The 23,829-nt window shown below is 39.0% G+C and overlaps 1 protein-coding gene across 1 annotated transcript in view; it reads left to right on the top strand.

Moving 5' to 3' along the window:
• WFS1 (wolframin ER transmembrane glycoprotein) overlaps positions 1-19,754 on the top strand; it is a 37,883-nt gene extending 18,129 nt beyond the window's left edge. Inside the window, exons 3-8 of the mRNA XM_082482854.1 lie at positions 5,224-5,306; positions 9,567-9,711; positions 10,524-10,694; positions 11,335-11,415; positions 15,248-15,393; positions 17,068-19,754. Of these exons, the coding sequence (XP_082338980.1) occupies positions 5,224-5,306; positions 9,567-9,711; positions 10,524-10,694; positions 11,335-11,415; positions 15,248-15,393; positions 17,068-18,876 (2,435 nt within the window). The 3' untranslated portion in view covers positions 18,877-19,754. The remainder of the gene's footprint in view (positions 1-5,223; positions 5,307-9,566; positions 9,712-10,523; positions 10,695-11,334; positions 11,416-15,247; positions 15,394-17,067) is intronic.
• The last annotated feature ends 4,075 nt before the right edge of the window (positions 19,755-23,829 follow it).

Raw genomic sequence — 23,829 nt, 5'->3', positions numbered from 1 at the left:
GGTGCTAAAACTCTCTTCTTCTGGGTGGATCCACTCTGCTGAGAGCTTTAATGTGTTTGTGTTGGTAGGAAAGAAAATCAACAACCATTGTTATTATTCAGTATGTGCTCTATTGACTCCCTGAATGAAATAACTTTAATGATTTTTTTTTTTTTTTTTTAAGGCAGTGATTCCTAGCAGTTAGAAGAGCACTTGAAAAATTGAGGTCGTTTTCTGGGGTGGTTGAGTGCGTATGATCCACTCTGTGTGTGTACATATGACTAAAAATCTTTCCTTATGTGTCAGGACTATTATTTATGTGACTCTAAATACTTTGGAATTCATGAACAGAACTCACACAGTGTATTTTAATATTTTTTTGAAACAATGTTTGCCTAAAGTGTTTGCAAAATATTTTGCTAAATTTGTCATCGGACACTTCGTGACAAGCCAACCCGACTACAGTGGTGCACACGTGATGTGTTTCAGCTGTGTTTGTGAAGGATATTAGAAAGACTGGGAATCTATTGCATCCATCATTGACTTGTGCTAGAATACCGGGAAGAAAATTTTATGACGACCCCAGTGTACTCTGATTGTCTACAAAAATCTTATGCATTGAGAAGATTTCTTATCTAGATTATGTAAGTCCATTCTTCAAAACCTTGTGTGAATGTTGAGGAGTCTGTTGGTTTTTAACCCTTGATGTAGTCCAAAGATGAGGCTTATACTTGTTAATTAATTAATGATGGCATCTTCCTTTTGTGACTTAAATGTGCAGCACTGATATCTTGCAGTCTCACTTGGACTAAACACTACTACGGATTAGCTGCCGTTTTGTCAATTGAATTGCTAAATTTCAGAGGTAAGAGACAATAATTGCATCCTAACATAGTATTGCATAGTATTCTTTTAAGAACTGAAATGTTTCCTTTTGCAACAGTTCCTTTTTCTGGTCAAAACCTAACAAAACCAGTAAAAATGCCTGCCTATGCTGAAACGAATGCTAAATTTCTACTTAAGCCTATAACAGCAAAGCTGGACTCAAAACTGGAATCTTACTTCATATAGTCAATGTGCAAAGTAACGTGTAAAGTTTCAGAAAGTAAATAGTAGTCTTTAGTTTTCCTCAGCCTGTTTACAGCCTACCTATATAAACAGCTGTGTTTAGACTTCCATATTGTGAGTATTTTTCTGGAGTTGTAAAACATGCTTTTTACTAGTAAACAGAAATGACTAGTAATATTTTCATAGCATCGTTGAAGTCTATCAGCTAATAATAAACAGCTTTAGCTTACTCTTGAAATGCTGTATACGACTGTGAAATGTATACAAGCCTTTATCAATTTCGTTGTATGGAGTCTTTTTTTTTTAATAAGTGCTTTAATAAAGTAGATTTTAAGTGACAGCTTTAACCTGCTAAATGAAAAGCTTGAATTTCAAAAGTGGCTATTTCTGTAGCCCTTCAGAGTTCTAAATGCTTTCTGTAGTATGAGGACATAAATGCAGCAGACTCAGAAATACATCTGCTTCATCCTTTGCAAATCACGTCTTTTTTTTGTTTTCCACTTTTTTTTTATGGAACAGAGAAAACTAAAGGATACAGTATCATTTCATGTCTTAAGCTTAAGACTTCATCGCACAGAATAATAAAAATAAATCATTAAAATTTTATTAATAATGTCATTGTTCCAGTATCCACGGAATAATTTGTGCTGAGTGACCTGCCTCTGTGAAGGCAGAATTAACTTGTTTTGTAAATTAGGAACTGAACCACAGAATAGCCTGACGATGAACTGAGGTTTACACCGGGTCTTGGTGGCCAGGTAGGAACTACAGCCAAACACGAAGTACCCGCCACCTTCCATGTCCCTGTCCTGCTTTAATTTGTTTGTGATACGTGTGCTGTGTGCCATCTAAAACTTGAGTGCTTTCGCTTGCCTGCTTTCGTTTGAATGACTGCAGTGCTTGTGAACCTTGAATAACTGATAGACTTCATTGGCTTATATAAATGCACCTGACACACAACAGCTGGTAAAGTCTATTTTAATTGTCATAAAAGATGCATGAAGTATTGCAAGATGAATGTTCCTCTCTTCTGGAAATTTTTATATTCAAGACAGTAAAATTTGACATTAAATAGACATGAGTTTTTAGCAAAGCTGGAAAATAAAAGCTTCTACTGACAGCATTTCCATTGCAGTACTCTTATGTGGGAGGAATACACATCAAGACGCTTTCTGACTAAAAACATGCTTAAGAACAAGGGTGATAAGTTATAGATCACCACTTTTTATGGTATTTTTGTTGGGAGAATATACTCTTGCGTTGTATTTGTTCTAGTGCTGAGCTGAATTGAAAGTAAGTGTGTAGTCCATCCTTGTTCCAAAACACACTTTTACTGTGTTTTGGACCTTTTACCTTCAGAGACTGACCTAAATACTTTATGAGAAAGTAAAGTGATATGGCAGCCGCGAAACTTGAGTCGTTCATGCTTTATCCTTTTATTTATCCTCTTGCTTATCCTTTAAGCGAAGGAAAATATTGCTAGTTATGGGAACACGGTGATACTAAGCTATTCTAAATTTGATCTTGAAAACACACCACAACCTCCTCTTCCGCCCTTGCCCTGCAACTACAGAACCAGCCCACAGACAAAATTTTAATTAACTATCTTTTATTTATATTTATAGGTCACATGTGAGAGTACAGAGAAGCGATAACTAGGCAGGAGGGATTGGGCAGTAGGCTGAAAATAACAGCAGGGAGGGTTTCTTTCCCCTGGCAGTCAGCTCTGTTGGAGCAAACATTTCAACAAGTTTGCCTGCAGTACCAGCACGTTTTATTTTCTTTTTGCAGTGAAGGTGGTAGTTGGAACATAAAGCTGCACAGTCTTAAGTTTTGCTTTCTTATTTTTATTTTTTTTTTACCATCTTCGCAAAGAACATTATTTACATGTTAATCTGCAATGTTAATTACATAAAGTAACTATATCCTGGTGGTGAAGGAGCAACAGGAATGCTTTACAGCTTTCTGTTGTAATGTGTTCTTATCTAACAGACATCCATCTGAGCAAGAGATGGAAGGGGTCAGAGCCATGCCATGCTCCATGTGTGGAAGCGGAGCAGGAGAGGAGGGAGGCAGCTTTGCCTGTATAAGCTGCCAGAGAACCACCCGTCTTATTAGGGCTTACATCAGTTTAGCAAACTGCTTTGTACAGTTTGCTTTTTTTGTGTGTGTAAGTTCCGATTAATTACTGCACCTTGACTTCTGAAGGGTGCCTCCTGTATTGGTTTATACAGAGTATCAGCAAAATATTTGTGGCTGTCTCTTCTCAACGTGTAGAAAGCCCTGAACAGAAAAAAAAAAAAAAATATATATAATCCATAGCCAAGACTGTTGCTGCAGCAATTTTGATCCAAAGTAAGTTAATGAATGTGAAAGCACGGGAAGAAACACAAAAGTACTTCCTCGCCCAACTTTTTTCATTTGAGTGGGGTAGACGGATGAATATTATGTTTCTTTCAAACAATATGCTCTTTCCTGTAGCTTCATGTTTATTGTAAGCAGAAACCCCCTGAGTGATGTCTGTTGGTGTGAGTGGTGCCATCTGGAAAACAGGCTTCTGACTTGTTTAGAGTGCAATCCTGTTGGTTATTTATCAGAGCAAGGAGATTAAGTGGTTAATTTTGCTGGGATGCTGTTTGCCTATTTTACAATAATATTTTTACAGCTTTCTGAAAAGACCGAGCACTAAATGAAAATTATTTTTCATTACCCGCCTTGTTTAGCCAGACAACATGTTACAATCTGGCATTAGTATTTTTCCAAGTGGAGCTTGGCAGACAAAACTATGGCATGGTGGCGGAGAAAACTTACTTCATGGCTTGCTCTTGTTAAAATACATCCATTTTAATGAAAGCATTGGCTTGTAGCCTGTTCTTGTTTGGAAGTAGTCCCAGTACCAGGGATGTTAAAGACTGTAGGTAACCCTGTTCTTCGGGAGATTATTTGGAATTGGGTTTATTTCTTCCTTCCTCCCACCGCTCGAAAAAGAGCTGATACTCAATAGCACCTCAGCCAGCAGGGCTGCTTACCAGCTTCTCGTGTTATTGCTGCCCAAATTAGGGACGGGCTGAAATCTAACTTGGAGCAGATGCCAGGAAGCTTCTCTCAGATGGTTTCCTACGTTTGGAAACTTTGCCTCCTAACTGTACGTTCTCACACTGTCTGTGCCCTCAGTGCGTATCTACCCAGCGTCACGGTGCGTTCGGTGACCTTGTGGGGTAATGTGGTACATACGGGTCGAGTTTTGATGTCTGCTGTTGAGTTTACAGCCTTCTAACTGCAATTTTAGGTTGGCTGGTAAAGCTGTTACGCTGAATCAGTGGTCTGTTCTCCTTACGCTTACCCATTGTTGTATTGATTTTTCTCTTTAAAATTCTTCTCATAAAAATCTTCTCATAAAAAGTAGCAGTTCTGGCCTCTGTCGGCTTTTCCATTAAACTTATTCTTCATTCATCAAGTAGCACGCAGCATGACATTTACAAACACTGGAGGTCAGAGAAAGCTCTCAAGATTTTTTGTTTACAATTGACTGGTGGAGCAATATGATGGTTTTGAAGAAAAAAAACCTGTTTAAGCCTGCATGTGTACAGTAGATAGGAAAGGAGGAAAACATAAGGTGTGAGTGTGGAGCTGGACACAAAATAGGTTTATAATGGTGTAATCATTGTTTCTTTCTGTGTACTCTAGAAACTGAGGAGCTGAGCTTTCAAATATACTGGAGGTGTTTTAAAGGCTGGTTAACTTTACAAAACTCTTGAAAAGGCTTCACTACTAAATAAAGAGGCTGCCAGGTGAAAGACTGAAGTGCTATCAAGAATAAGAATAGTCATAGTACAAAAGCTGGTCCCTATTGCGTGTTCCACATGTGCTCATATTTATCGTAACGAATACTCTTCTATTAAGAAATGAATCCTTTGGAAGTAAATGAGAAACTGTAAACTCTGTGTTTCATCCTGCGGTAGGTACCAAATAAAAAGTAATGGTAAACATGCTGAAATACAACACAGAGATGGAGTGTAAATATTGTAATGAGTTGATTTCCACTGTTCTTGCAAAACGCTCATGTTAGGTTTCTTAGATATGAACCTTTAATTCTTCAACCACATATGGCAGTAATTTATAAAATACTTTCAAGTATTGCTAGTAAACAATTTTCTTTATCAAATTAATTTATAGAGGGCATAAAGGAAGAACCTGAAGTGCTCTTTGAGGAACTGCTTGAGAGAGCCAAAGCCGGAGAACCAAAAGCACAAACGGAGGTAATTTTATATGCTCTTTGTCCAGTCTTGTTTGCTCTTTAATTCCAAAAATAGCGCTGCCTGCTGTAGAACTTATCTCTTCTTTAGTTGAACTGTACTTGTTTTGATCTTAAACTATTCAAAGAAAGGTGATGCCAGATGGCTTCTCCGCCTTGAGAAATGCTGCTTGCTTGGGAGCGTTACTGGCTTCAGGTCCAACTCTTGAGCAAGCCTTTAGGACACATATGAAAACGAGGAGAGTAGGCTGAGAGCATGGAGAAGGTACAGAACTGCTTTTGCTTTTTTTTTTTTTTTTTTTTAAGAGCATTTGCCAAAGAGTTACTTGCGGAGGTGCTCAGATAGGGACTGTTCAATGCTGTTGGTTCAGCACTGCATTGTGTACTAAGATACCGGGACTCTTAGGCTGGTCTCTGTGGAAGAAACTGCCATTGAGGTCTTTAGCAGGAACCGAGGCTGGTTGATGTTTTGCTTTTATACCACTTCTCTGCTGAATTGACACACTTTAGAAAAGAAGCCCCTCCTTCTCTATTGAAATTAGCTATGTTTAGTTGTGTAACGGCAGATATAATTGGATTAATAATGGCAGTTCTGTCTCCGCATGTGTTAGCCCTTTAGGTGTCCCTTAGGTTTTAGAAAAAATGTACCAGTTTTCTGCTGCATTCCATTGTCTAATGTATTGATCTAGTATAAATCCCTTAAAATTGCTTAGAAGGGGTTTAATTCATGTTTAGCTTGGCTAGTGTTTTACGTGAGCATTCTTTTCCCACTTCAGCTTTAATGGCAAAAGGGAGTGGTTATGATCTCCTATGTGCTTGTTGGTGGTTTGAGGTTTTCCCAAGGATCACCACTCTCTGCAAATAAATATAAAAAGTGGGGATGAAAAAAATAATCCTTTTAAAGCTGGTGGGAAAAAAAAAAAAAAAAAGAATATGACAATGCCAGGCTCACTCCCCGCTCTGTTCCAACTGGTTTGAGGGGCAGGCTGTCCTTGGAGTTGTAACCCAAGACAGTAACAAATTCCTCACCTTTGAAACAGCCGGTGTCTTTGTGGAGGATGAAGCTTTAGCCTTGAGGGGCTGTAAAATCCACATTTTGGCTCTATTCCTCCACACAAATGAAAGCAAACCCCATAAATACACTTTCCAGATATAACTTCCAGTTGACTAAGAAATACCTTCTGTAATCTAAGCCTATGATGTGTGCATATATATGTATATAAATAATATTTTTTTTTATTCTTCTCGATTCATTCTACCTTCACTCCTTTCCTTTAGGTGATTAACTGTGTACACTTTCTATTCCCACACAATAATAGGATTCTTGTCGTAAAGAGACCCAGCACACAATTTTGCTTCAGTATGCACTCAGGATGAATTGACTGCCTGAAAAGGAGCCTCAAATACTGTTGTTTCTTTTCTGTGCAATCAAATTTCTTGTGACCTGTGGAGAGGGGGTTAACTTTTAGTTTTAAAACCCTAAAAAAATGTATTTCCTCTCTGTTGTTGAATATGTCCCTTTAGAATCAGTTAAAAAAATAAATCTATTTCTTCCCTTTGTGGGAGTACAAATGAGAAGCTGAGATGGCACTGTTGTGCTGTTTGCTAATACTTATGAAGTCAAACACAAGAAATCACTCGGTTCACTGGCTTGTAGTTATTACTATGAGTTTATTCAAAAATAACCCCGCAATGACTATGGAAATGAATGCACTCCGAGTGGCTGTCAACCTGTATTACTGTAGCTTTGTGTAGTTTCTTTATTGAGAAATAACTGTGCAGCAATTATGTAAATGAGACACCCACAGCTGGAATTCTGTAATGGAGAAAACGCGGCTCTGTGTCTTTAACCGGAGGATCTCTGCAAGGGGACTGCTTGAGATAACCGCGAAGGCCACGGGCGAAGGCAACCTTTGGAAAAGTACAGTATGAAGATCTGTGTTAAGCCATTACCAGCTATGACTTCATTTCACAGTTGGAGCTCATGGGAAAGAGAGAATCTCTGAGTGCTTAAATGACAAATCTGAGGTTAACACCTTTTCCCATCAGTTCTTCCTCCTTTGACTGCTGTGGGCCAGAGCTTTGCAGCCATCTTCAGCATCTTCAGGTGGTTCTGTGTAGGACCTTTGCTGTGACAGTGAAAGGTGGCTGTGGCGCGGCGCTTGTTCACAGAGAGCTGGGAGACCTTCCACTAGTATTTTGTGGAAAGTCTTGATGTTTGTTATGGGAGATGGAGGTGGGTTTTTTGCTACCAAAATTGTTCACATGCACAAAAGCTTGTAATTTTATAATCAAAAGAAACGAAAAAATATTTTCTAGTTGCTCAGATTTTGGGGGTGGGTTCTACAGGTTTTTTTGGAGGGGTTATATGATTAAATCTTAATGCTGAACTTCCAAAAAAAACCAAACAAAAAAACAAAAAAGGATTCCCTCCCCAAAAAACACTAAACCTCCCCCTCACCCCCCAAAAACCCCAAACAACAACAAAAAAAGCAAATGCCAAACAATTAAAAAAATAAAACAACAAACACAGGCAAGCCAAAAAAACACTTCTATCGTAAAACAGGTGTCATGCTATCGTTTTGCTTGTGCAGTAGCCTTGTGCAATATCATTAATTCCAAAATCTGCTAGTTTATATTGCAATATGAGTTTTTATGTCCAAGAGATCCTTATAAACTTAAGAGCTGCATCATTAAGTGCCACTGCTCTTGAAGCTTTGTTCAAAATCTCAATGACTATAAATATAAACATGCTCAAGAAGCAGCTGTTCTTGTCAGAGGATGTTATTTATCATGTAACTTGTTCAAGCAATTCCTTTCCGAAATAATTAGCTCAAGGTACATCTGCGGTTTGGTGATAAATTACCAGGAAATTTCTGATATATCTATTTTATTTTTTTTCTCTTTTTTCCCCATCTCATATGCTCTCTTCTTGGTCTGCCACTGTATCTGTGCACTGCCTGTTAACTCTGGCATGACTTTATAATCAATGTTTAGTTCTGACTTTTGGTTTACTTAATCCATTTTTTTTTTCTTATTTCTGTGTCGTTTTGGATAGTTTCACTGTACGTGCTGTGGGTTTAATAACTACATAGAAGTTGTTGGAGCACTCCTGTGCATGAAGCCAGTTGAAAGGCTGGAGCCCTAATCTTTACTGGAAGAAAAAGATCTTTTTGATTTTATCAGTGTGTTTAATCTACATGGGAATAATGTGAATTGTTAATCTTTCAAAGGTATTTCTTTAGTCACCTTTAGTGGTAATACCAAAGGAAAAGTTTTGGAGAAGCTGTCAAACAGGTTTTTTTTCAGCAGATAATACTGTGGACTTACGGAGCTATACTCATACATTCTTAAGGTGTTGCATTAATTACTCCTAGAATGTAACTGAAGTTAACAGTAGGGAGCGAGGGAGTGCAGTGAGCCAAGCAAAAGCATTTTCCAGATTCTCCAGGCATGCAGATGAAATGTCCAATAGTTTTGGCCACTTTCTGCCGTTTAACGTTTTGTTGCCTTGTAGTATGACAAGCAGAAGTGTTTCATGCTATTGCATAAATATATTTACTAGTATATTATCATATATTTCAGTTTTATAGAAGGAAGAAAAGAGGTGGTGTTTTTTCTTATCTGTAAAACGGTAGTATAGGCAACGGCTTGATAATTTCTGTAATCCTGAATAGGAGAATTTTTGCAGGCTTTCACTGAATTTGCTTGATGCTTAAGCAGTATTAGTTTTGTTCAATTCACTAATTAATCATGAGTTTGCCTTGACCTTCAGTGGCTAAACTGCTATGAGTCAGGGATTTCACTGCTGAAGCCTCCTTGCACGTCAGGGCCCTTTGTCAATGACTTCATCTGAATTTCTGCATGTCATGGCACCAGGTTATTATACTTAGTTTTCGTGTTTCTAAAATGAGGCTAGCGGTGTTGTCTGACCATTGTTATAGGAGGAAAATAATTCGAGAAAACCTTTAGCACCGTGAGCTTTACCTGATCCTGCTAGATGCCCGAAGCCCAACGGCAACTAATTCACTGAGCTGGCCAAATGTGTTGCAATTCCTTCTTGCTTCCAGTTCTGGAAACTGATCTTTCCCCGCAGAAGATTGACTTACAACTACGTTCTTTAGTGCTAGGCGCAAATGTTTTGACCTTTTGTTCAGACAGAATTTATTCGAGCTAAGGTGCAGGGGGTGGGAGGAGAGAGACTGAGTGAGTGAGTAGAGTGTATTTCAGTAATTGAAGGAATTCTGTTCCCTACTTATTCTAGGTGGGGAAACACTTCTTAAGATTAGCAGAAGAGGAGGATGAAGAACTTAACAATTGTAGTGCAGTTGACTGGTTCATCCTTGCTGCTAAGCAAGGTCGAAGAGAAGCTGTCAAACTGCTGCGTAGATGCCTGGCAGACAGAAGAGGTATGGGTTCTCTGAGACTTCTTGCTTGCGCTTCCCACTTTACCTGAAAAAATACTACATTCGTTGTGCCACTGAAAAAGGGGTTAAAATACAATGGGAATGTTCATGGCAAAATTACATGAGTAGTTGCTGACAACCCATTCAAATAGGTAATCTTAAAAACATTAATTACTGATACTGCTCATAAAAGCATTTATATCAATTATTTGCTTGAATTCTTTCATGGAACTCACGCTTGTTCTTCCCTTCGCCACCTTCTATTGAAGCTTTGACCGTGAAGGTTATACATAACCACACACCACCTACATATCCGCTGTTGTTTCATCCTTTTGCCCCTCTACAACCTCTCTCTTAATTGGTCTTTTTCGCTGTCGTCTTTCTCCCACTTCAATTCACATCTTCCTTCATGCTGCTTCCCACGCTTGGAATAGTCTCCTCTCGTCTGCCAACTATCTGAACTCTTAAAGAAAAAAACCTAAAAAACCCTTTCATTAAATCCTTGCTGCCTTTTACATGCCACATGCATATCCGCACCACGTTTTGCCTGAACTGCTGCACTTCAAAAGTTGAAGCAAGAACATAAGGATAATGCGTGTCTTGCGCAGTCTTTGAAGTACAGTTTAAACTTAAGCAATGTGATTAGATTTTGATAAACAGAAGGGCATTTGAGTAATTTATTTAGGTGGTCAAGACCGGAATGAAACTTGAGAAGTTTCAGCCTAAACTGAGTAAAAAAAAAAAATTGTGGGCAAATCTGTCATTTCTGCATGGGTGTGGGATAATAGTATCTAATGTATCTCTCTTTTCTTGAGGCATCACTTCTGAGAACGAACAAGAAGTGAAAAAATTGTCATCTGAGACTGATTTGGAGAGAGCTGTGAGGAAAGCTGCCTTAGTCATGTATTGGAAATTAAACCCAAAAAAGAAGAAGCAATTAGCAGTTTCTGAACTGCTGGAGAATGTTGGGCAAGTTGACAGTGAAGGTTTGTTTATGAACTGATTTATGGTATTGATAAAATACATACTTACAGGCAGGATACAGCTAGAAACTTAAAGGGCTTTATAAACAATCAGGCATGCAATAAAAGTAAATGTATGATCTACTTAAAAAGTAACAGTGTTGACAACTCTAACTTTCTTTTAATAACTATGTTCTCTGGACCAATAAAGTTAGTTCATAAAGGCCCGCCAACTCTTGCTGTAGGTTTTGATTCAGTTAAGTGCTTATACGAGTGACCAAATATTAAAAGTACCTTCATTTGACACTCACTGTCCTTGGAAAATAAATATTTTGTGGCTTTGACTTTTTGCCTTAACAGTCGTCCTGACGATATCTCACTAGATATTTCAATTTACAAACCCAGTCTTAAAAACGCCTGTCTCACTCCGCCATTACGGCAGTATGTGTTAGCGAGGTCATGCTGTTTCCTTTTCTAATATAGTGGTACGAATACAGATAGCTATATAGCCACATCTTACCTGTTTATGTGTATATTTTGTCTTTTCCTGACTCTGAAAGAAATACCATTCTCCAGATATTGCAGCTTAAAGACCATTCCAGTTATTGTTTGATCACTTTAATTGACTGCTTTGACTTTCCGTAAACTTCTGTTGTTGAACCAGATGGTGAGAAGCAACCTGGCCCAGTTCCAAAGTCGGTGCAGAAGCAGAGAAGAATGCTGGAGCGATTAGTGAACAGTGAATGTGAGTGTGTGCTGCTGTTTTCAATCTTTGCCTGTGGTTTTGGTTTCTATTTTGTTTTGCTAAGCAATTTTGTGCTGCCAGTCTGGATCGCTATAAACTAACAGTGTCAATTTATTGTATGTGCAAGGTAAATAACTGATCTGCATGTGAACTCACAGAAGACATCACCATTACAGTCAACTTGTCAGTGATTAATATAATAACAGCAGTTTGCATGTCACTTGTTATATTTGTATTCTTGCCCTTTCAGCACTTACCAGTCTATTCAGCAAAAAAAAATTTTGCACTTTCAATAATCTTTTTTAGTTCTAAACTATAGTAAGCTTTCTGATTACAATAAGGGAATTAATTATGCAACCATTTAATGCAGACAGATCCCTCGTTCTATTTGCCTTGCTTCTGTTTGCCATTCCCTCATAATTAATGTTTGTCTTTTCATATTTGTTCAAGCACTGATATAGGAAAGATGCATCGAGATTTTTTTTTCATAACTTAGGGGCAGCTCACTACAGGAGGGGCAGCTCTCCTGTAGTGGGGAGAATTAAACTGCTCAACACACACAGGGTCAGACTTGTAGCCCTAAATCTCTGAGTTTTGTAAGGTATGGTGGGGGTGGGGGTTGGAATTGAAATAAAGTTCTCCCTAGCCTTGCGTACCTAAGAAATGCTGATATGCTGCTGGGCCTTCTGGAGAAAAGTCAAATTGTTAAATTAAGAAAATGAATTATGAACAATGCGGCATGTGTAGTTTTTTAAGAATGTTATCTAACATAAGGTTCGATTAATCATTGTCGGGAAAATCTCACTGTCTTGAAATGCAGTAGGTCATCTGAAGTAGTTCATGTGCAATTTAGATCGGTTCTTGAAAAGCACTTTAAAATGTCATAAAGCATCTTACTAATACATTTATAGTCAAGAATAGGTGTAACTAAAGCATCATGTGCCGATTAGCGAGCCAAGTCTGTGGGTTTGCAGGTTTAAACTCTTTGAAAGATCGGATTTACATTTCATTAGGTCAGTTTGGCCTTTACCTTCAAGGATTGTGTTCGTTACGCAGGTGACTTCTGAAAATAACATTCCTATGAAGAGTGGAGTATTTCAGTTTTACATTAACTTTCACAGAAGAGGAGGAGGGACATGTGCCTGTGTATAGGAGTTAGGGAACAGGTGATGGGAGAAACAGTACGTTGGAGATGAAGCTTCTGGTCCTTTCAAAACTTCTGTGAGAGTAGGTCAGCTGTTCTTGTGACTCATTCGCTGCTTCTGGAAAGCTGCAAATAGTCATTCAAGGATAAGACTGTTGTGTTTCACGGTCCGGCCATCGAAGCGTAAGGCAGTTGTATCTGGGTTCATTGCAGCGATGTCGCATTGGTGCTTAATGGATGACACTAGTGTTCTTTCCATCCTTTAGCTGAACTGGCACGTGCTGATGGAGCGTGAGTGCAAAGCAAGTCATTTTGTTCTCGATTCTTCAAGTAATTCAAAGGGTGTCAGAAAAGGAACTGGCAATTTTTTTATTTTTTTTTTTTTGAAGGCTTAAATGGCAGATAAAATAGCAGGAGAGTAAATGAACCTACATGTAAGCGTAGGCAGAAATTGATGTGCATATTTTTCTTTTTCTACGTGGATGGGGGAGGCAGGGGAATTTGTCATAACCAAATTGAAGAAAAAAAAAATCTATGAATAATAAAGTAGAATCTACAACATACGCTTTTTATATCAATTTAAGAGACACTTGGGTGACAAAATACTAATAACATTTAAAAACGAAAAGTTTTCCTCAAACACTTAAAGTAGGAGTTAAGCCGTTACCTCTTCTCTAGAGAGCTTTTATATTTTCATGGGTGAACAAGACAGCTGTTACTCTCCAGCATTTACTTCTCTGATCCACTGAGTTTCTCCACTTATCTTGCCAGCAAGAGATTCTTCCTTCAGTTTTAATACATTGCCAATACTTGGAAGGTAATTTTAAAGCCAGATATGCATTTGCAGATATCTGATCTGGGCTATACTTAATGAAGGTATAAACAGAAGATTAGAGCTGACATTGTCAATGGACAGTTGTTGCGTGCATGAGGGTATGCATGTCATTACACTTGATAGGCCATCTATACATAGTAAATCGATATTTACCTCTCTGGATGTCCCATGGTCCTGTAAAAGTGCCTTTGAGGAATTTTTTTGATGTTCTAACCATGTCTGCTTGCTGATTCCACACCAAAAAGACTGTCTTGCCACTGTGTATTTTGTCACAATAGGACAATAAATTTAGATGGCACATTTGCTATTAGGCTTAATCTCAACCCCACCAAGACAGCTAAGGAGTCTCACTGATTTCTTTGTGTAAACAATGTTGCCTTGCAGTCTGTGAATGATAAGAATAGTTAGCAAAAATAAATCCTTTCTTGTTTCTTGGGAGGCATGCCAGATGGTATTTTGTGGGACATACGGGTTCATGCAATGGGGGGGGGATCAAAATAGAAATCCAAGCAAAAGGCAACATCCATGTCGTGAGATTTAGAGCAAAATATAGATGGTAAGCTGCTGGTTTTCTGTTGAACTCTTTTAATACCCTTCTTCCTGTAGCAGCTATCTTGACACAAATACTTTTTGTTCTGTATCTACAGTGTTTTCAATATTAAACACTGTTGTATTTATATATAACTTCGTAAATGTAGCATTTTTTTAAATTAAAAAATTAGTAGGCTCAAACCCACTAATCCTCTGATATTAAATTTAATGAAGCAGTTCAGTTTTCTTTCTCTTCAAAATCTCAAACTAGTATTAAGCGGGCCAGCTTTCATATTTTTGTATCAGCTGACTAGCTCAACTTACTGTGTAGGAGGTGTGTTACAGATTTTTGTCATTCAAAAGTCTTTCATATCTACAGCAATGTCATTTGCTTTAGTGTATGGAAAAAAGTTGCTGTTAATTATCTTCCTTTACAAACGACATCAAGCTTGTCTACCATAGAAACTAGCTAATCCATGCTAATGCAAGGCTGTGAAAAGAGTTTGAAGCAGTGTATATATCATCTTCTGTCTTGCAGCATCCCTGGAGTTTTCGGAAGTAACCTCTTGCTTCCTTTCTACTCACAGGAGTGGATAAGGATCTTCCAGGGCAGAGTGATAAATCTTGTCTCTCTACAACTGAGCAAAGTGTATTTTGTTGCTGGCTGTCTGTTTTAGATCACAGGAGATACAGTTTGTGTAGCCACATAGCATATTAAATTAATACACTGTAAGTAATCTATATTTAATCTTGTAGATATGAATAACTGGGCATTTCCCATAATTATATGTCTGTAACTTGTGAACTCAGAAAAACGACCGTTAAATGCCAAATCAGAAGTCAGTTTTCCAGTAAATAATGTACAGGTAATTCCTTACTGTTCCTGTACAATTCTTTCTTTTCAATGTGGCTGCTGGTTAAAGATTTCTCTCAAGAAGTTACCAAAGATATAATAGCTTATGATTTAAAACTGTGTGACCTAATGCAGTAGTCTTTTTTTTCCAAACATACACCCCCTTGGAATACTTGCAGATAAGCTACTTTCACTCGCTCCGTTCTCCTGCTTACTGGTATAATAAACTCGCCTGCTGGTCTGACAAGACTTAGACTAGTCATATATTGCTGGCACAAGCAGCTTGTAGTTTTCAGCACAGATCTCAAACAAGTTGCAAGGTAAGCCGGTGTTACCAGTAAATTCAGTTTTTGAAGCCCAGAGTAGATCATCTTCTTTAACACCAGGAAAGAAAATTAATATTCCAACTCATAATCAGTACAGTGTTGTAATGATACTATTTATTCAAAGTCTTCATTTTATCTTTTAGCTAAAAAATTCATTGCTTTGGATGACTTTGTTGAAATTACCAAGAAGTACGCCAAGGGAATCATCCCGTCTAACCTGATTATGCAGGAAGAGGAAGATGATGAACTGGCAGGGAAGAGTCCTGAAGAGTTACCCCTGCGACTGAAGGTAAAAAGGCAACAACGAACAGGTTATGTTGAAGGGCTCTTAACTCACACATTTCAGACAAGACAGAGGTGACTTGCACGTGACTCTCAAAGCTGATTTTTAGTCTATAGAAGTCAGTACAAAAATTGTTGCTAGAATTTCTTTTTGGACTTCGTCTGTGTGTTTGCACTTTCATATATATGAGTCATATTGAAGAGAAAGGGATAGGGGTTTTCCCTGGAAGAGGGCATTCTGCCTTCATTACATCTCAGTGAGAATTTAAATGTCCCTATCATAACTTCTGTATTTTTATTATAGATGTTATTATATGCTTCATATCTTTCTTATTTAAACAGGAGCAAGCAGATGGGAAAAATTATCCATAGCCTTAAGGTGTGAAAAGGTTCTTTTATGAAGGAATTCAAGAATGGTGGAACCTGCTGTTAGGTGGTTTTCTGTACTGATCCTTTTTTAGGTAGTGAAAGGAGAAGGGAAAATGAAGGTGCATGCTTTCAATACTGGTAAATTTCAAGCAAGGTAGGGGGTTTCTAGCTGCTGACATGAGAATTCTTGCTGTGATTGTTGTCATTTTGTTGTCCACGCTATCATATGGTAGGGGTGGAAAAAAAAAAAATGAGGGGAGTGAGGGATATCTCTTTCCAACCTTCTGAATAAGTAATATTCTGAAAGAGATGCATTTATGAAGAACAGGGATACATTTGCTCATAAATAAGCTTATGCCTAAGTCATTGTGTGTGTTGTCCCGGTTCATCACAATGCATAGATCTTCGATGAAGCATTCTTGGCCTTTCCCTTCAACTAATATAAAAGCATAAGTTCTGGGAAAACATTAAAGCTATCTTTTTACGGGGGAAGGAAGATTGTTTTCAGCACCTAATGTGCAGATGCAATATCTGAGTATATGTTTGAAAAATCCTGTGCCTTTTCATTGATCCTATGTAAAGTGTGTGGTTGGTCATAGGGAGAGGATTCGATCCAGCAGTTCCTCTGTTGTCTGGTGACTGTGTTGGAAAATGGCACGTAAGATAGGTAGAATTTTAAGATCCTGTAGAGTTACTGTTGTGGAGTTAAAAGAATCCCTAAACGTGTAGTCATTAAAGAGATTTCTGCTGCTTCTGAACCCGATTTTGACAGTTGCATCCCTAGGTGCTTGGGAAGAATTGTTTTAAAGATAAGCCATAGCTGTAAAGACTTCCTATAAGTGCATATGAATCGTACGCACCGCTTCCTGTAGTGTGCATATGTATAGCAGAATGTATAGCATAATCCTTGCCCACCAGTGGCAGAGTTAAGTGCTGTAAAGCTACAGGACTCGCAGCTCAAGTAATGACTGAAGGTGGTACAGGGCTGCAGCCATGTAGTTTATCTTCAGTATGGAGTTAGCAGAGCAGAATATTTGACTAGGAAGCCATTTAATTACATGTGTCAAAAGTGATGAAATACATCTTTCCTGAAATCAGAATCGCCTCTGAGCTTCACCTGACTGAATTAATCAAAATAGAGCTAATATTCTCAGACAAAGTAATCTCATTTTATTGGCAACATTTGTCTGAAATATAAATCTCTTCATATCGGCTGAGGTTAGACAACTGACTGCTACTGCTTCAGCTAAGAATATCTGATGTAAAGATATGAAAATGCTCATAAATAAAATACTTCTTTCTCTCTTTCCAGGTTGTAAAATATCCGCTTCATGCCATTATGGAAATTAAAGAGTACCTTATAGATATTGCATCGAAGGCAGGAATGCATTGGCTGTCTACCATTGTTCCAACACACCATATCAATGCTCTCATCTTTTTCTTCATCATCAGTAATCTGACAATTGATTTTTTTGCCTTCATTATTCCGTTAGTCATATTCTATTTGTCCTTCATTTCTATGGTGATTTGCACATTGAAAGTTTTTCAGGACAGTAAGGCTTGGGAAAACTTCCGTGCTTTGACTGACTTACTGCTTCGTTTTGAACCCAACCTAGATGTTGAGCAAGCTGAGGTGAACTTTGGATGGAATCACTTAGAGCCGTACATTTATTTTTTGCTCTCGGTGTTCTTTGTCATTTTTTCCTTCCCTATAGCAAGCAAAGACTGTATACCGTGCTCAGAGTTAGCTACCATCTCAGTTTTCTTCACAGTGACCAGTTACATGAGTTTAAGCACGTGTGCAGAACCTTACACGCGAAGAGCCCTGATGACTGAGATAGCAGCGGGTTGCTTATCCCTATTGCAGGTATTACCTGGGAATTTTGGCTACCTGAAATTCTTAGGTAAAACCTTCTTTACTGTTCCCGTGGGCCATTTCTTTGTGTTAAATGTAAGCATCCCGTGCCTTCTGTTTCTGTACTTGTTCTATCTTTTCTTTAGAATGGCACAACTGCGGAACTTTAAAGGCACCTACTGCTACCTGGTCCCGTATCTGGTCTGCTTTATGTGGTGCGAACTCTCTGTGGTCATTCTGCGGGAGTCCTCTGGCATTGGGCTCGTTCGTGCATCGATCGGTTATTTTCTGTTTCTCTTTGCGCTCCCAGTGCTGGGCGTAGGCATTGCGCTGATGTGTCTTATCCATTTCATTAAGTGGTTTGTGTCGCTGGAGCTCGTGAAAATCGTAGTGACGCTGGTTTTGTGCACTGTCCCTTTGCTCTTCCGCTGGTGGACGAAAGTTAACTTCTCTGTAGTTGAAATGGTTAAATCCCTCACTCGAAGCTCCATTGTGAAACTCATCCTGGTGTGGATTACAGCTGTAGTGTTGTTCTGTTGGTTCTATGTGTACCGATCGGAGGGAATGAAAGTGTACAACTCTACCTTGACATGGAATCAGTATGCTTTCCTCTGTGGACCCCGGTCGTGGAAGGAGACTAACATGGCACGTACTCAGATTTTATGTAGTCACCTGGAGGGACACAGAGTGACGTGGACTGGGCGGTTCAAGTACGTGCGTGTTACCGAAATCGACAATAGTGCAGAATCTGCAATAAATATGCTCCCGCTTTTTATTGGCGATTGGATGAGATGCTTGTATGGTGAAACCTACCCTCTTTGTGACCCCAAAAATGTTACGCTGGAGGAGGAGGAATTGTGTCGTCTCAAGTATTTGACAAAGCATAACTGCCACATGAAAATGTTTGATCGGTACAAATTTGAAATAACTGTGGGCATGCCTTTCAGTAGCAAAAACGGAACCAAGTCTATAGAGGAGGATGATATAACCAAAGATATTGTGCTGAAGGCAAGCAATGAGTTTAAAAAAGTGTTGTTGAACTTGAGGCAAGGAAGTATAATTGAATTCAGCACAATTCTAGAGGGCCGTCTTGGCAGCAAATGGCCCGTCTTTGAACTGAAAGCAATCACTTGCTTGAATTGCATGTCTAAACTCTTACCTGCGGGAAGGCATGTGAAAATAGAGCATGACTGGAGGAGCACAGTGCATAAAGCCATTAAATTCGCTTTTGATTTTTTCTTCTTCCCATTCCTGTCAGCTGCGTAATGAGCTCTCGTATTGGTTCAGTGGTATCTTCAGTGTACGCTGCATTTACACTACCAAAGGTTTGGCTTCGTAAAAGGGAAAAAAAAAAAGAAACAAACGCCTTGCTGTAGCAATGCTCAAAATGTATGCCGATGTAGAGCATTGATTGAGTTTTGTAAGTGCGCACACTGTATCCTGACTTCAAACCCTGTATGACTGAAGTAATATACACTAGTTTAGTATTAGAAATGAATGCAGGGGGTTGCTGCTGACTAATTGCATGGAGACTATTTTGTCCAGAATGGGTCTATATTTGCCTGTGGTACAACACTAGATGCGTTCACTTGCTCGATGTTAAAAGCACTTTACTCTTTAAATATTCACAACGTGCCCATTTGTATTTTCACAGGTAGGATTTAGAATAGGTAGCTGACAACAGCTCATGTTGCATATATTGCTAGTATTTATTTGGTGTTTTCTAGAAAAAAAAGTGATCTTGTAGTCAGTACCTGGTGGTAATATCTGTGTACAGAACTCCTTGTTTCACTATTTGTCCGGAAGATAGTGACTTTACTGTTTTTTTTGAAAGGGCACACCGCTTCGCACCCCAGCAAGGTTGTAAAAAGTCGTCAAGCTTCCATTTTGCATTAAATACTCTGTACAAAATACGCTATTTGTTCTGATTGGTTATGATAGCTACATATACGACACTAAGGTGTAATCCACGCTGGTGTGTGAAGGGACAAACAGCAGACAGCAGGGCTGGTATTGAGGTGGTGCCAGTAACGGACAAGCCAAAGCAACTGAAAATAGTACCTGAAAGTCTACAGTGGAAACTGAAATAGTATGTTTGTTTAATAATTTGTATTGTGCAAATAAACGGAAAATACAAACTTGAATTAAGTGGGTACAACATTTGTTCATTATGCTTTGATATTGTGAGCAGTTGTTTATGTTGCGCTGCTAACAGCTTTCACTGGAAAATACGATTTAGAGTATTTAAAATTTTCTGATGCGAGATACTTGCGGTTGTGCTTCATGTTACTTCAAGCGAGTGGTAAAATCGGAGTACGCCAGGTTTTTGTAGCTGTGAAATCTGGACGTGCTCCTTACCCCTGCTGTCTATGGGACTTACTACCAGTCATCACTTGCGGGGTGGGGGGTTGTTACCAGTGGAAACTCTTGATAGCGAAGGGGGAGTTTTGGGGAAAACAAGGCATCTGGCTGCACTCCAGCTATGAGCACCCTCTTAAAACATCACCCTGGGCTGCAGTTGGGAAGAAGCCAAAAGCACCTGCAAGGCACGCTGCCCGGTTCCCAGGCAGTGAGCCAAGCCTGACGCTGCAGAGCAGAAGCCTCCACCGTCCGAAACCAGGTAGGCGTGTTTGAGCCCATCAGAAAATCCGTGAAGTAGAATCACGTCTTCTGGGTGGTTCTAGTTTTGCAAGCTGTCAACCATCTCTGTGTTTCCACCTGGGGAAGAGAAATGGTGGAAGGTAGCAGTTGAATGCAAATTTTGACACAGTGTTGCTTACCTGGTCCCGTTTTGGCTGGAAATAGGCCAAACTTAGCCCTTTCTCCTCCTTTTAGTAGAATATCCGTAGGTTCTTTTAAAATATTTAAACGTTCTTCCTGGCTCTGAAATTTAAGCACAAAAAATGCAGATTTTGTTGGTTTTTTTTTATTTTTTTCCTTATATGCACATAATTGTGAAAATTCTATTCATATGTTTGTCAGGAGAAAAAAGGCAACCGTCTTGGTATTCAGAACTAGTGTTAAAAATTCATCTGTTTTTAGCTTTTACTCTTTGTGAGGATGTCAATTTGCTGACTTACTGCGGTGCATTTTGAAGAAATTATTACATACCCTGAAAAGGACAAATTGACTGAAGTCAGATGTGGGAAGTCTTGCCAGAGGAAGGAGAGCATTTTATTGATTTTGATATTTGGAAAGAGTTGCATTTTAAGATGAGACAAAAGTGTTAATCCGGGTACCTCAGTTCCCATTTGTAACATACTACCATTATGAGGCTCAACTCCAACAAACCCAGACTTCTAGTTCAGCCTTTTCTGAGGAAATTATTAAGGGATATTGGCATATAACTGTTATTACATTTGCAAACTTAGAATTATTGGCTACGACTTTCTAGTTCCTTGGAGGGGCGGGGGGGGGGGGGGGGGGGCTCCCTCAAGAATGTTGATGCCGATACTGGTCAAATTCCAAGTTACACTAATACCCCTTTATGCACTTACGTGAAAAGCCACCCCTGAATTAGCTAGATCCTGGAAAAAGTAATTCACGTGCTCTGTAGTGACAGGTTTATAGAAAGAAGCTTCTGACAAATTCAACTGCCTCCAACAGAGGTGGAAAGTTTTGATCACCAGGACATAGGAGGTCATTTTCCATACGCAGAAGAGCTGAAAATGTATCCGAAGGTGAAAGATGAGGTAAATTTGACTTGAAGACCTTTTAAATAATGCCCTTTAATGCTACTTCTCAAGTGTTCCTTCTTGATCCTTTTATATCTTTATGGCAGAAGAGGATATGTTACTGGTAGTGTGATGGATAGGTACTCCATTTTGTTGTCGGTCTAGTGTTCAGTGTTCTGAAACCGTTAGCGAACAAATCTTTTCTTTCTAAATCGTCTCTTAGCTGACAAGCACCAAATCACTAATATTTAATAAGCAATTGCAATTCCAGGCAAGGTGTTTTTGCAAAGGGTGTTTCTCTCTGCTTCACATCTTGCGAGCAAACAGAGGACAAAATAACTTTGTTCCGCTCATGTGTGCTACAGCTCTATATTTCAAACCAGTCCGTCTTCTAGATTGGAGAGAGTCAGAACGTGGCAGCTGCTGTTAATTATTCAATTAATCCTACATTTATTATTTTCTTACTCAGTTTTGAAGACATGATGAATTATAAACAGTTCCAAAGATAGGTGCCCTTTCTCTAGGCTGATAATTCAATCTTTTGAATTAGTATTAATTAACTGAAGAGGAGGAGGAGGATATTACATGGCTATTGACACATCTAAATTAGGTTCAGCTGTTCTTCTGTAAGCTCAGCTTTAGCATTTAGAATGTACAGAATTTAGAGTAAATACTCATTATTTGAATTTCATCCTCAAAGTAACATGGAAAAAGTACTGCTTGTTCTCCAAACTGGTACATTCTTCTATAAGCACAGGAAAACAACAAAACACATATAGACATTCTGAATAATTTAAGAGCCCACTCTGTAATGACTAACAGCCTCTTGCGGTAGGCAAGAAGGCAAAGAGTTTATACTTTGCGTTTCGCCCAGTTCTTCCAGAGAAGGAAATGGGTAGATCTGTAGGAATTGCGTGTGGTTTTATTTCCTAGAACTAACTGGTCGTCTCTTAAGTGCCATCAAATAGCCATTATTAGTTGTAAACTTGCAATTTTTTTGTACTACAGGGTAATAAGAATGTTACCTTTGGGGCAGCGCAGTGCTTCTGTACATTCCTGCACAGCCAGTGAGCTTCAGCCTTTGACATAAAATAATATGCCACCTTCCGGCGCACACCCGTGGCTGTCTGCCTTTTGGCTTCTCTATTTCCAGTGAAAAAGGCAAAAGGAGTTTCAAGCTTGTGAATACTTTCTCAATACTTTTGAAATCCATTGCAGCCTTTCTGCTGCAGCAAATGAGGGAGTAACAAATGAGGGAGGTTAAAGGAGGCCGTGCTCTGATCTCGGCTTCACAGTTGCAGTTGTTTGAACAGTGGATAGATGGGAAGGAAAACCGGCTCCTCAAGCATTCAGTTAGGAAAAATCTTAATCCGTGCAGCAAAAATTAGGTGGAACGCGCCAACTTGTAAAGAGATACATACCTGCTCTAGCAATTTCCTACGTACATGCAAATGTTACTTAAATAAAAATAGGAAGCCTAGAAACCAACCAGACAAATCCCATTAATGTTTATATGCATTAATTAAGCCGATTCATTTGTTTTCCTATTATTACTCTAAAGATTTAATTAGCTTCTAATCTGGGAAAAAAAATCATTAGTATCCTGCAACTTTGTCTTTTCCACATCAGGCTATAATTTATAAGAGGAGAGTCACCTTCCCATTAAGCAGGGATGTTCCGCATTGAGAAAACTTGCGTTTTCATCACCTCTAACAGCCTTGAATTCAGGTTTTGAAGCAGAACGGGAACACAGAAACACCGCTTGCAGCCTTCCTTTGCAAAATATTTTACATGAGTGTAGAAGGGTAGAAGGAGATATATAGAATATATATATATATCTTCCCACCGACAGCTACGGGAAGCAGCTTCTATAAGATTGCAGCTTCTATAAGATTGCAGCTTCACAATACTTATTTCAGTATTTACATCCGACAAAAATTTTAATTTAAATTTGTGCAGTAAGTGATGGTTTTTACTGCACGTTCTGATTTGAGTACTGAGTTACTTGGGGTGTTTCTTCTGAGGGGCTGCAACTGCTGCTAATGAAACCGAGGATCTTTGCAATCCTACTGAAAAAGTGCATGTTTTTGTGTGTGTGTGTGTGTGTACAATCCCACTTCCCAAAATACAATAGAAACAAAAGAGCGGGAGGTTATTGAAAATCTGCTTTTTAGCCAAGAAGCAGTTGCGTGCCCAGCACATGTGTAATGTGGGGGATATCTGTGTATAATATGGGCAGTGAGTGCATACATTGTTTTTAGCACCAGAGCACTGACACTTCAGTTTGCCCACACCCACGTAAACCTGTCCTGGTTGCTGACAAAGCAGCATGTCCTCAGCACTGGGTGTTAGCTGTCCCTCCCCGACCTTTGCCAGCTGGTAGACTCTTTTAGCCCTAACTCCTCCCTCCCCAGATGACCTGTGGGTTGGGATGTGAATTCCCCCTCACCAGTCTCACTTTGCAACAAGGAAAATAAAGCAGTGAAACGCTGATGTCTTCCCGTGCGTTCCCGCTGCTCCTCCTGAAGAACATGCAGGTTCTCTT

Source organism: Vanellus vanellus (assembly GCF_965231255.1).
Source record: "Vanellus vanellus genome assembly, chromosome: 4".
NCBI lineage: Eukaryota > Metazoa > Chordata > Aves > Charadriiformes > Charadriidae > Vanellus > Vanellus vanellus.
Note: the sequence above shows the minus strand (reverse complement) of the source record. Positions and strands in the feature narration are given on the sequence as shown.